The 14720-nt window shown below is 35.8% G+C and overlaps 1 protein-coding gene across 9 annotated transcripts in view; it reads right to left on the minus strand.

The window, feature by feature from the left end:
* Positions 1-14720, minus strand: part of FAM184B (family with sequence similarity 184 member B) — a 52591-nt gene that overhangs the window by 9981 nt on the left and 27890 nt on the right. For 7 of the 9 annotated variants that reach the window (XM_021286115.2, XM_065060614.1, XM_021286119.2 and 4 more), the window contains 2 exons: positions 8498-8608; positions 866-1078 (listed from right to left, as the gene is read on the minus strand). In XM_021286115.2, coding sequence (XP_021141790.2) covers positions 866-1078; positions 8498-8608 — 324 coding nt within the window. The remainder of the gene's footprint in view (positions 1-865; positions 1079-8497; positions 8609-14720) is intronic. The other 2 variants (XM_065060617.1, XM_065060616.1) reach the window with 1 other exon arrangement.

Raw genomic sequence — 14720 nt, forward strand, 5'->3', positions numbered from 1 at the left:
ATCTTTCCTTTCATCTTTCTTAGCTAAAACTTGCACTGTTGTTAGAAATGCTGCTGATACACTGTAAACGATGGAGCAGTTGCTCTGCAGTGGCTCTGAAAGCAAACTCCTCATTTTTACCAGCTTACTGCCACCAGCTTGTTTTTGTTAAAGCTGGAATTTTATTCTGAATGTATAAACATGATACTAAATTCTACCTAGGATGTTTTTACTACATATGTTTCATAAGGAGGTTTTCCCTAAGGTGTGTGATATCAAGAGGGACATGTGAACTCCAGGTGACAATCACATGTAGATTTTTCAATTTGATTTTTTTTCTCAAACAGCAACATTCTTTAAAACCTCAATATATTCCACCAACATTTTGTCACTGAAATAAATCTACTTGAACCTTTAAAAGCTTTAGTTATCTGCTTACAGGATTGATTTCTTGAAGGTATCTAAGGCAATACACATCAGTATACATGCCTATCACACTACTTTTAAACTATGTATAAATTAACAATGGATGAAAAGGAATAAAACTGACTCCTGTTAATAATACACTTAGGAATTCCCTTGCATTTCTGAAGCAAGAACACAGGAAGAGGAGCTTGTATTCACTGCAGTCTAACTGTAGAGAATAGGTTATATTATTTTATGATACTATTTCATTCACACTGTGGTCTAAGTTCGCATGTTAAAATAAACAAACAAAAATGAAGATGATGGTGTTTCAAAGATCACAAAATAATTCATTATGCGCACCAATGGCAACACACTATTAAGGTAACTGGAGATAACTGAGTTTTGATAATTGGCTCTGGCTAATATGGTTTATCCCACAAATATGATTTTTTTTTACACTAGTATGTCATAAACTGACCTTGAGTTCCTGATTTTTGCTTTTCTCCAACATTTTTAAGACTTTTTGATGTGATACCTCCAGCTGCAGTTTAACATTCTGGTTTTCTTTAATGGTGTTTTGAAGATCCTGCAAAAGCTTCTCTTTTTCTTTGTTGGACTGTAGATTGTGTTTCTGCAGTGATTCCTTGAAATTATTTGCTTGTTGGTCTAATATTTGCTTCAGCTGAGCCACCTTCCAGAAAAGTAAGTCAGCAGGATAGGATTAATGGCTGCATTCACAATGGAGAGGAATTATGTAAATTTGAGTACATTTTTTTAAACTTGTATTGCTCTATGAAAAATAGCAAGATGCTTGTTTCATGCACTGAGACCCTTTTTCAGTGAAGAATGGCATCTCTTTTGTATATACTATCTCTTGCCCATCAAGTACTTGTCTTAAATAATTTATTTTCAAATTGTTCCATCTCATACATATAAACCATAGTTCAACTTGCACAATAATTATGGCACCAGGGGGGAGGCCTAAGGCTGTGCATATTGTCATCCTGCAGATGCAACACTGCAGAGTCCATTTATATAAAGCATTAGATTAGAACCAAGGGAAACAAGAATTCTGCACACCACACTTCAGATTTTATTTATTTTCTCCCCTTGCTTAGCTTAATTAGTAAATACAGTAGACATGTCTACAATGGCTGATGCAAAAGTAACAAAAAATACCTGTTTATAGGAATAACCTGGTGGGTTTGTGTGGGTTTTTTTTTGTTTTGTCATTGTTATTGGTTTGTTGGTTTTGTTTTGTTTGTTTATTTGTTTTGGTGGGGAAGGAAGGAAGAATCCATTATCTTTTCTATTTGCTAAGTTTTCTAAACTTTCAGCAAAAATTTGTATTTGCCCTTCTTAAATTTGCCATTCCAAATAGCATAGCTGTGAAATCCAGAAAAACTGCCCTCTGCCTAGCTGGAACATGCATAATTAGTAAGGCAAGTTAGCATTTTTGGCTGCTGTATCTGACTTCCAAGTCTGCTTTTTTTGCAGTGCCAGGCCTCCTGCAAAACCTTTATGTCTCTCGCCTTTTCTTTTTGGGAGCATGTGAAAGAGCATGGTCTGTTTTCCATTTTTTGTATACTTGTACTTTTCCAGCCTTAGAGAAACGGAATTCCAACTATGAAAGGAAGAAATTGGATTCCTTAGAATTTGACTTTAAATGATTCAAATGATGTTACACACCCCTGCAAATCGGATATGATACAGATTATAACCCGTGACTCCATCCTACTCTTTCCTCTACACTAATATTTGTTCTTTTTCTCTTCTTCAGTGTTGCCTTCCTTTTCTTATGCATACTGCAGCCAGTTTTCTAGCTGAGGACACACTGTAGCTTTAGCTAGCTAAATAGTTGCTTTTCACCAAGCAATCAATAAACTTCTAGTCAAACTGTCCATAGGAAAGATTTTTGAATGTACACATCAAAATGAAAAATTCAAATATGCTCTCCAGACTGAACTAAATGTTTTTAAAACTTGAATTATATCATAATTTGCAAGGAGACAAATGGCTTCATTCACAGAACACAGAGGAAGAAGAGATGGCAGTGGTGGTTCGGCTTTGTGTGTGTCAGAGGGAGAAAGAAGAATGGATGCATGGAAAAAACAAGAGAACAAGACAGTAGCGTGTGCATATGAAGGTAACTGGGACATTTACCCAAGTGATGAAGGCCTAGGTTGCCCAATGACAACTCTACAACACTGTAGCTCACCCAGTGTTATCCTACAACCCATTGACAAGGTACTCTTTAAATGGTGATAAAATTGACAGAAGAAAACAAACAAAACCAAACAAAACAAGCCCAGATCTCCCACACCTCATGGAAATGCTAGGCTGGTAGATAAGAAGAAAACAAACATTCTTTCACCCAGTGTTTTGCAAATAAAGTTTTTGTTTGTTTGTTAATTCTCTTTCAAGTGCCAGAAAATGGAAGACTAGTTTTATCACTTCCTAAACAATTTCAAACCAATGTGGTGCATTTGAATTTTGCTGAAGCTATTTCCACCTAAATTTATTTGAATGACAAAATTTGAAAGAACACTTAGCTTCAGCTGCCTCAAACTGAGTTTAGGTTAACTATTAATAATCATCCAGTCATTTTTTGGCATCTTCTGCTGTGTCATCCAATTAAACACAAAGAGAACTATCTGTCTGAACAACCTAGTGAAGAATAATTGCTAAATGTTATTCTTAATGAAAAACATTAATTGTCTCTAATGTCTGTGTGATGGGATCTATCTGTGGCCTGGATACACTCCAAAACCAAGCAGATGCCAGAGCCACTTGCCAACCATACCTTTGTTTCCAGAGCTGCCACAATTTTTATTTATTTATTTATTTATTTAATACATGGTAAATTATATGATTTAACCAAAGGGGCACCTTGGCTTCTGGTTACAGGTAAAACATTTACATTGCCTTAATACCTACTGAACTCAAGCCAAAGTTTTCCTATAGAAAGGAAACACTGAAGTTTTTAGGTACTGCAGTTCCTTATAAAACTAACTTCTGATGTGAAATACTTAATGCTGTACAGTCTCCTGGATCAGCTGACCTAATATTCACTAGCATTATTACACTCAAGCATGTTTTTTTTTCTGGGCTTTCTGAAAGTAAACCAGTGAGTAAAAAGGATATGCCAGAAGAGCAGGCTGTATATTTTCTACTAGAAAAACTGGAAACAGGACAAATGTCACTTGGAATATTTCTCTTGCAAATTAACTGTTCATCTAGGTGGAAAAGATGAAAAGAGGCATATAAAAGCTTCGTCTGTGGTCAAAACAGTATTAATCTTCCAGACTCTCATCTTAGACAATTAATGGTTCAAAACACTACTAACATGAAACATAAGATCATACTAACTAGAAACAGGCTAAGCAGTAAAATGGTAGCAACACAGAACATAATGTAGTAAGAAATCAGATGGAAAAGTTTTTCAAAAAACATTATTTTTCAGTGATTCAGGGAGAAAAGACCTACACAAATACATCAGGCATACAAACACACTCTTTCTCATGAATCCTGCTACTTCTAACATATTAGAAGTTAAGAAACAAACTTTTCCATTCCTTCAGGTTTACTTCTCCTGTCTTTCAGTTAAAAGGGCTTTCAAATCCACCAGTCCAAAACCTTCTCTGGAATATTTTGCAGTGCCCAGGCATTTTATTGTGTTTCATTACTTCAAAACAGATAAGCAGACCCTCAATTTGTTTAAATTGGTAAAGCAACACTTAAATCAATCAAACAATGGTGACTCACATCAGTCCAGAATCTATTTGGGTCCTTTTACTATTAATAAATGAGCAACATTGTGTGATCTGCTTTATAACATCTTCCTGCTGCAACTCAAAACCTCTTGAAAAAACTGTACCTCTAATACCATTACTCATTCACTTTTATCCACCAGCATGGCATTAAGTGGTCTTAAAGATGCAACTAATCTCTACCCACGGTATAAACTCTAGGCAACAGTATTTTTCTAGGCTCTGCTGAATTATTTTCCAATTGGAGGGTTATGTTTGCACTTGCCCTTTCTTTTGCCAGGTGATTTTACCTCTCACTGTCTTCCAAGTAAAGAAAAAATTAACAACTATTACTAAAAGATGACACATACGTTTTGAAATACTTCAAAAGTCTTTCAAGTTTCATTCTCTTCTAACCATAATTACTGTCCTCCTCCTGGGAAGGATGGCTTGATTCTTTTGAAGAAGTTCCCTCAGACTTTGAAAGCCCATGGGTAAAAAATAGTGGGCAAGCTTAAGGCTGTGCATGTCACCACAGTTGGCTCCCCTGTTTGACTTCTGCTTTGATTATTTTAATTCACTGTGCTTGCAAGCACTATGAATACTTGAAGTCTATCTTACATCTGCTCTCCTTTTACTTACTGTATATAAGGAATGTGAAATCACAAAGGCAAGATCTAAAGTTGGAATCAGAGAGCATCCTTTGACTTCCTGTATCTTTTAAGTAGAAAGATCCAAGTTTCTCAATGCATTGCTAGGAGATGAATTTATATAAAAGACTTAAAACTGCCTTTTAATGTTTTATAGAAGAGTCACCATAATTGAGAATTTGTTCAGAGTCAAAATAAAGCACCCAAATACTACAGGGTTTTACTTGTACTATGATGCTATTACATCAAAATGGTAACCTGTTATAAGAAGTAATAAAATAATGAAATTACGTTTTACCATTGTCTTTAGGCTTATTTCACAGTTAGGTCAGTTAAGTTCACAGTTAACTGCCTTCCTAAACTTACACCAGTTCCTGAGTGGAGGGACAGGTATGAACGCACTAGGCACACTTCTACTGCTGCTATTTGGTGGTACTTCCAAGATACACCAGGGCTGTGCACCTTGCTGTGCTCACAGTGCTCACAGACATACCACGACAAGGTAATGTCTGCACTTCCACTTTATTCACCTTTTAATTCCAGAATAGCCCCTTTGACACATGTTGAAAAGATCCTGTAGTGCAAAAGCAAGGAACTGGAGGACTTTAATTAATTAGCATTTGACCCACATGGGATCACACATCCTTCCTTCCAAAGGACCAGATAGGTGTGAAACTGATTTCTTTATCCAGAAAAATCTCAGTAATACAGAAATACTGCCACTTTGAAGTGCATCCCCAGAGAGATTAAATTATCATGTTTCTGTCTACTCTGCATAATGCTCTAGCTATGTCAGCCCAACCAAAAACGTGCCTTATGTGGCCAAGGAAGCTATTTTTAGATCTGAAACTGTATCCAGGTTAGAACTGGATTAGTAACAGCCCATTGCGCAGCCTCTGAGGCGAAAGCGCTGGGCTGAGCCATTGCAAAGGTTCCCAGCTGGGAATCATGCCCTCAGTGAAACAGAATGTTGTGTAGTAAAGGGTGTGTCCTTGGCTGTGAATATTCACATATTTATAGATGGAAAGCATTAGAAGTTGAAACTATTTACCTCCTTGGCAATACTGCCAAATAATTGGTTCAGAAAGTAACTTGCAGAGTGCCAAGAAAAACGCAAAATTTCTCTTTAGAGGAAGCATTTCCTCCCTTTGGGGAGCATTGCTAAGATTCTAAGATACAATAAAACATTTCTTAGTTTATCTGTTCACGCTTACCATGGTGTTGTGAGCATAACATATGGCATGATATATACTATTATATACTATTTATATTTATAGTGGCAATAATTTCCCACCATCCCTTGCATTTACCACAATCTTGTGATATGAGAAGACTAGCAGTTAAGAAACACAGGTTTCTTTCCTATTTTTCTGTCTTGAACGTATCTCTTCAAGAAAGGTAATTTGATGAATCACTGCCTTTTTCATCTGCAAAACCTGAAGAATAATTGCTTAATGTCATAAGCCTTCCTGAGTTTGAGACCTTTGCGTGAAATGTACCACCTGCATACATACTAGGAGATCAGGCAGCGTGCCACTACTCTTCCCCTCACACCTCAAACTGGTGTAACTTTCGGGCTTTACCCAGAGATACCAGAATATCATGGTAAATTTTCAGCTTTGTATAGAGTAAGTTATTTTTGTAGAAAAATGTAGTTAGGGGAATTTGGAAAAGAATAAAGACAACTAATTTCTGAGAACCCATGCTTTGGATTAGGTGCAAAGAAGTCACTCTGGGTAGGTCAGCACAGGTTGGATTGACCTGAAATTCTCTCAGAGAAGAACCTGTAGAAAACAGTGGCATGCTCAAATGTGTAATGAAACCTAAAAATGGCATTTAGCCTCTTTAGGTAAAAGAACATGCTGCACTCAGAACTAGTTCAGCTAGTACAGCATGAATAGGAGAAAAAGCAGGTATTACACAGTAAATGACCACAACACATGCTCCCATCGCTGGAACGCTCCACACCAAGCAGTAGTAATGGCACGTGGTAAAGTGGAAGCAGGTAAGAAAAGGGGGTCAACATTAGCTTATCTGTCCTTTTTCTGTCTTTGAACACTCAAAAAGAGCTTATTATGGACACTTAGAGTCTACAAATGCCAGCTGAGAAAGATCTAAGTCTTCAACATCTGCAGAAGTGTTGCCATGCAAGCTGCCCTGAACCTGGTAGAAGTGAAACTGGCCAGAATCAGTGAAGATATAAAGCAATCAAAATTATAGACAGCCACTTAGAACAACAGTGGCTATCTGTAATTCCGTAGTTCCACAGTGTAAGCTACCTAATTTCTGTTGTGCATTACTTTTTCTTAAACCAAACTGAAGGAATTTTACATATTTGGAAATATCCTCATTTTGCTTAGCAAAATCTTGGAGCCTCAAAACCCAGAGTGGCAGGAAAGAAAAAACAAAACAAACAAAAAACCAACAGATGACAAATTCTCATAGTGAAAACATAGCCCTTCACCCATAATATCCCAGAACAAACAATCACAAGTCATTTCATTGCTCTTCTGAAAAAGGTACCAAATGCAATTATATACTTGGGGTAGAAAAATGGATGCAGCACTGAATATCATCAGAACTTTTCATTAGGGCACTGATTTCAGTTCTGTTAAAGAAGTTATTTTATAGCTTATCCATGAGATAAAAGAATCAAAATGTACACAGTCAAAAACTTCATATGATCACACTGAAGAAAAGGAGATATCCCATACATAGCATTTTTAAGCAGATAGCATTTGCCAAAAAGAAATGAACAACACAAAAGCAGAATACCTGAGAGAGAGAAAATGTATATTCACAGTTGTCAGAAATTTTAAAGGTGCACTCTTTACCTGGATAAATAATTGTCTTGTACAGGTTTTGCTTTTGCTTCTGGAGAAAATTATTTAACCAACCTGTTATGGCTTTTAAAATGACACTTTCCTGTATAAATAATGTAGTAGATGTACTAATTTGGAAAATTTGCTTCACTTGTCCTGTAGCTGTCTGTATATTACAGCTTTTACAGGTGGATAATCTAATACTAACACAACTCAGGTATTTATTTCCAGATTAATCCATGTCTGCAGATTTGCATTTGACTTAGGTTTAACCAGAGTGGGGAACTGTACATAAGCTATGACATCCTCCAAGCTACTCTGGGGTCACAATGCTTTCTCTAGTTCATTCTTGATCTTCTGAACATAGAGAGAGGCATACCTAACTACTAATATATAATAAATTATTGCACATTCCAATCTGCTTCAGTTATCACCCTTACCATCAAGCAGACAGAACAGAAATGATGATCTAATCGACCCTTTTTCCATTCAAATCTCTTGCTCAAGGGAGCAAGCAAGCAGGCCCTTTTACATGTTTACAGCCACAAAAAAATGAGAACATCAAGAAGAGCTGTAAGGAAGATTCCAATCTCACCAGCCCTGTGTACACTCAGAGCCACCATCCAGCCCTGATATGGCCAAACTCCTCACCAAAAAGCCTTAGTATATCTCCAAAGAGTGATATATGAAATTTATAAAAATAAATAGGCTTGTCAGAATATTCATAGATGTTCAGGTACAGTAATTTCTGTTATTTCTATCTAGAGTCCTTGCATGTGTTCTTGAATGATTGTAACAGCAAATACAATTAAAATCTAATCAAGAATCTCAGATGAGAGGAAAAAAGAAGAGCCCTTGTATTACTGGGTTACATTTATGCCCAGTTTACCTCAAGTGAAGAGTTTTGAAGTTTTTCAGTTAGGACTTCTTTCTCTTTCTCTAGTTGCTTTAGTTCACACTCAGACTTTCTTTTAAACTCCTCTAGCTGTGTTTGGAGCTCCTAAAGTAAAAAAATAAAATAAAATAATATAAAATGTTGAAACAAAACGTGCAGCATGAAAAAGAAAGAACATTTCTTCTACATTAGCCTAGATAATAGAGCAGTTTACACAGTAATACATGCTACTGTCTTTTAATATCACTCATGTATTATTCATTCAAGGAAAGATTAATGGTTTGGTTCTTTCTAATACTAGTGCTAGACAATCTGGCTCACGCAATCCTAATGTTCCACTGAAACCTTCCGTGAGGTGGAAAACTGGACAGTATGAAGAGTCAGACTGTTTTGCCTTGAGTGGTGTTAGTGTTCAAAAACAATTTAGTATGCAAGAGTCACTCACAAGTTCTGAAAAAAAACCATAAATATACATTGACCATACAAATAACCAGATGACTAACTAATGGACAGTTAGTGACAAAGGGAATCAAAAGAAGTGCTAAATTATAGCATCCATAAAGAAAATCCCAGTGAGGAAGTAAAAATAACACAAAACTGAAGGCCATACAATCATCTTATTGCTGGAAATAGCTTTTGAAAAATCAATGTTAATATCCCTTTCAAGACAGTGACCAAGAGCTTGTAGCAATTGTTTGTAGCAAATGTGAGGAATTGTTTATTGTAGAAAGACTGAATGTGCAACTTCTAGAAAAGTCATGAAGTGATATATATATAAATATATATATATATATATATATATATATATACACTACAGGCTTCTTAGTGTGCTTGCTCTTCCTATCTATGCCAATTTGCTGACTCAAAAAATATTCTGTCACATTTTCAGACACCACAAATTGAGCAAACAGAATAAAAATAGCAATGTAACACCTTCCTCATCCTGTACAGCCCCTTTTCACAGCTCCCCACCTGTATTTGTATAGCACAATGACTTAAGAATTCAAGATAACAGAAACAATACCTAAAAACTAAGAAAGTGATAACCGTTAGGAGGATAGAATAATATTAGGAAACAGAAGCACAGGCAATAGTGCTGTCACTATTCCTTGCAACTCATAATTAAATAAAGCAGAATATATTAGCATTTCACAGTTTAAGAACAGGATGACTGTTAGGTAGCAATTAAAGGATGAAATAAAACATAGAGACATGAATATTGCAAGGGAGAAATTAGCTTTAGTTTTGCCTGTAAGAAAACGAGAAGATATAATGGTCTTTTTGATTAAAACCTGAAGATAAGGTATTTGCTGCATTCCCACTTCAACTCTGCCAATTGACTTCCTTCTCTACATCTTAATTTTTCTATCTGAAAAACAGACAATACTTCTCAATCAGCTGTTTCAGGCCTTAATTGCATCAGAGGATATAAATAGCATTAGTAATGAAAAACTCTGTAATTTTAAGTTCTCCTAACTCAAGATTTTTCTAATTTAATTAATGTGAATCTCTAAGAAGAAATAGTTATAAACAATAATATTTATTTCCTATAATCAATAAATGCGTACTATTATGCTTTTTTTACTAAAGTGTTTTATATTTAAATTTGATCTGACTCACACAAAGAGCTTCAGCCTGGCATCATTTTAAGTATAGCTGTACATGCTTATTCAGATAAAATAATACATTACATAAAAGGCAAAGTCCTTCTCATAAGGCTTATACTTGATAGTGCAACTACATTCCTCGAAGTACTGCATCTTCACATACTGATCAAAAGTGAACACTTTCACAATCAGATAAAATAATTCACTCACACAGATTCCTTTCTGAGAAATGAGATTGCATAAATGTATGGACTCCAGCAGTTTCATAGGCAGACATTAATTCTTCTGATGAACACTTAACAGTAGAAGGTACTATGAAGCTCAACATTTAGCGATGGGATCTGCATGCTTTTTATGACTTCACAACTTGTCAGCACGCAATTTGATTATTCTCAAGGATATATTGAACTTGGAAAGGTATAGCAGCATTATAACTGGGAAAAATGTAGAAGTACATTCTTAGCACCAAAAATGGTCTAAAGAGTTGAGCTGACCAGTCTAAACACTTGACCACAGTCCCATTGTTCAATTCTACAAACTGCTCTAATTTTTTTTTTCTTGTCTAGAAGCTGTTTGACAAGCACAAAAGTACATTAGGAGACAGAAAGTAAATTCCATCTTAGTTTGTGCCCAAATTTGTCAAACCACTTGGACATTAACTGGGTTGTAAGGTTCACTAAGTGTTAAAGCCTGTGCTTAGAACTAAACACGTGTTTCAAGGTTTTCCTTCATTTGAATAGGTCTCAGCTCACATTTGGGTTCCTACTGCACAGAAACATTACAGATTGAAAATTTCCTGAAGCCAAAGGATTCAACCCCAGACAGCAGTTCTCACGAAGGCAAAATTCTGTACAGAATCTCTTAAGCCAAATAGCTAGCTGCTAATGCACACTGAGAACAAAAATTACAGTGCAGCCACTTGAAACACATTGAGAGAAGGTATTGCTCAGGCAACCTGTCTGGATCCATGAGAAGATAAGCATTCTTTCTGACCAAAGTTGAAGGATGCACATATATATGGATGTATTTGTTTGTAACTAGTTGTTATTTCATTGGTAACACCTGCATGCTGGATCCATTTATCAACACTTTACAGAATTAGATCCTCTGGCTAAACAATGCAAAATTTTGATTAAATCAATGTATTTGAGTATTTCACAATAAGATGTAGAATACATGGAAATTTGAGTCAGAAATTGGAGTACACCTACCTTTTTCTTCAGGGTGGACCTCATATTAATCACTCCAACTGTCACATGCAAAGCATGCAAAGATAAGTGTTGCTAAGAAGGCAGTTTATCACATCAAGGATAAATTCACCTTCCTGCCTGTGGAGGTTTTCACAGAAATAAATCAATTTTACTTTTTTTTTTCCCCCCAGTAAGACTGTAGAAAGAAGAAAATCCTTGCATTTTATATTAATTCAAAGTGCCTCCAGTGAGGATAATTCAAATGATGTCACTGTGACCAATAAGATTAAAACCAAATGAATTAGAGCATCTATAAATAGAAGAACGTTCCCAACTTCTGTGTTTTTTTTCTTTCAGCTTCCATGAAGTTTTAGATTGGCTTGATTTCTTTTGTATGCTTCATTACAAGATCTCACAGCCCTTTTAACAGCTATTCCTTCAGACAAATATTTTCCTTATGGGACTGATGCTTGCCTTCACAAAGCAAATTCTCTGTGTCTTTTATCCATACCCTCTTTTTAAATAGCTACAGTTTCCATAGTCGACAAGCAGCAGCTATATAACAAAACCAGGGTATATTCTGAGGTCACAGTAGTCTATTTTGTAGGGAATATGCTAGTTAAGTGGATATACTCCACCGAAAAATACTAGCTATATTTCAGTTAACAAGGTAGAACTGCAGCGATTCAGGGCTGTATGCCTCTTCTGCAGTCTAGGGAGGGAGGTTTTTTTGCTGTTCTGGTTTGAGTGTGTGACTGACTTCCAACCACACAGGCATCCTCAAGGACAAACCTCAGTGCTGTGAAAACATACAAAGGACTATTTGGTTTTTGTTAACGTCTCTGACGCCAGGTCTCATTTTCCAGAATGCTAGCGTAACGATACTCTCGGAGAACTAAAAAATATAGAACAGATTGAGGGCCAGACAATTGTTTAAGGGGAGGCATTGCACAGAGGGAACTCTCAGGATACATACATCCTCTTTGTACTGAGTTTATTCCTGATATTATTTCTGCATAGTTTTCAGAAGAACTGTTTTCTACAGTTAAAAAAGAAAATCAATATTCCAATTTGACTTCAACAGAGGAAGTCTGCCTTGGACCTTGTTCTCTTCAAGGTTTTGGTTACAGAGGAAGTTGAACACTCTGCCCTGCTCTAGCTCAAGGATGTCAGTAGTTCCTTTGCTGTCACTGCAGCAACTCCTGTAGTTCAGATTATGAACATGAGTCAGTGTTCCACTGGATAAAGTCAGAGATCTGGGAATCCTACAAGATTGACTGCTATAGAATAACCCAAAAGCCATTAATCTTAAAAGAAAAATGACATTTATTTCAGTACTTCTGTTGTGACGTGCCTTTGAATACTTGAGAGCAAACCACCTGGTTAAGCTCTTGCACATCTTCAGAGCCACTTTTTTCTGCCTCTGTTTGGTAGAAGTCATTTGATGCAGCCCTGTTATTTGATGTTTCAGTTCATCTGCTTTACTATTAGCTTTGCAATATGGTGTCCATATCTTCTGTGGTATCAAAAATTTACATTTCAAATAGCATAAGTAACTTGTGGAATTTCCAATGCGAGTGACTAGTAACAAGGGAAATACTTCAGAATTATATTAATAAGATCTTACCTGCTTTTTGCCAGATTTCCATCTCTTGAAGTGTATTTCTCTCTTTAGCTACACGTAGTAAAAATGCGTAGGAAGATCTATGCCTTTTGATCCAAGAATATCTTGTTGTGTTCCCTTAAGCCATACTTCTAAATCCTAAAATATGCATGACACTACTTCTACATTTATTACAGATGTTCTTTTTTTGTCATCTGAAATAAATGGTCATTTTCTTTCTAAGCATGGTTCCATGATATAAATCTCTCAACTACAGAGCTGGTTTAAATGCATTTTTTTGCTGTTTAATATCCCTAAACTGTCTCTGCTGCCTGAATATTTGTAATGTGGAGCCATTCCCTCAGATGTATGCATCATTGTAAAGAGAACACTCATCAAGAGGTACCATCTAAAAGGTGTCTGAGAACCTAACCTTGGAAAAGTATATGCTTTCATTACTTCCGCGACAACTTGTGCTAAAAGGTAATGAATATCAGTTTGGCTTTTTTTTTGCAGTTGCTGAACTACAATTTTTTGTAAAGTAATACATAATATGGATGCCTAAGACTAGGTAAATCAGCTCCTACAGACTTTGCTGGGAATTGTCTGTCCATAACTAAAGGCAAAAATTTGAACCATATTTAATGTTCTACTTCTGGAGGTTCTAGTCTCAGTTTCCTGATGTATAACAATACAATATTTACTCAGACAAAATTAGCATTTGTTCTTATATGAATGCTGAGTAAAACCTTGTGCATTAAAACTAACTTGTATTTAACACTCCCTGTAGCTGAAAACTTAAAGGTAAGTTTGTTCCTTTTACCTCTGGCATAAGCCAAAATTCTTTGAAAACTAGACTGAACAAATCAGACTTAATGACTTGTCATCCTTTGTATTTTCACTTCCACAGGAATAATAAATGTGCACTAATGTGATGCCTTTCATCTAAAGGTCTCAAACCTCTTGGCTTACACTAAGGAGAAACCAGAAAATTCACCTTGCTTAAAACATCAGTCCTTTTATCTTTTAAGCCTTATGATAGCTTTTTTTTTGCTAGTATTTACTAATGATCAGAGGTATTACTAATTAAATACATGTTTCTGTTTCCCAGTCTGCCATTGTTCACAGAATTCTGAAAAAAAAATGTAGTATTTAATGGTGGCATCAGAAATAGCCAATTTAGAAAGGAGAAACTTCCACTTTTTTATTTAAGATGGAAAGAAACAGAAAATAACATTGTGCCTGTCTTTCTTCTTCCAGATTTATCCTAGTCTAAAGCTATCTCTTTAAAGATTCAAGGCAATATGCTCTGGTGGTATGTAAATCAGCCTCATTTCATAGATGGTAGAAGACCTGAAATGTACAAGTTCAGCATATGTCCCTCAGAAAATATTTCAGTTTTATCCAGCTGACACTGAATTTAGAAATTAAATTGCTAATGATAGCACCTTCTTATTTCCAGTTCCTATCATGTTTTACATTATTTATTTCTAAAAGACTGCATTTCTTCTATGATAAATCAGAACAATAAGCCATGAACATAAATTTTCGTGTCTCCATTCTTCATTTCTCCTGAATATTACTTCAAGTACCCCATTTTACTCCTCCCTTTTATTGCTTCAAAATTCTACAGAACAAGGACACTTTTCCTTTTTGAAACAGATATTCCTGATTTCCCTAACTCATTTTTTTAAAATGGCATATCTGCATCTCTGCCATTTATTATATCCTCCCCACTTTTCTGCAGAAGATAGAGGTTGTTCTGCTACAGATCTCCATACTGAGAGAATGCAGTCTGAATAATGTTGATGTTAGGC

Source organism: Columba livia, chromosome 4 (assembly GCF_036013475.1).
Source record: "Columba livia isolate bColLiv1 breed racing homer chromosome 4, bColLiv1.pat.W.v2, whole genome shotgun sequence".
NCBI lineage: Eukaryota > Metazoa > Chordata > Aves > Columbiformes > Columbidae > Columba > Columba livia.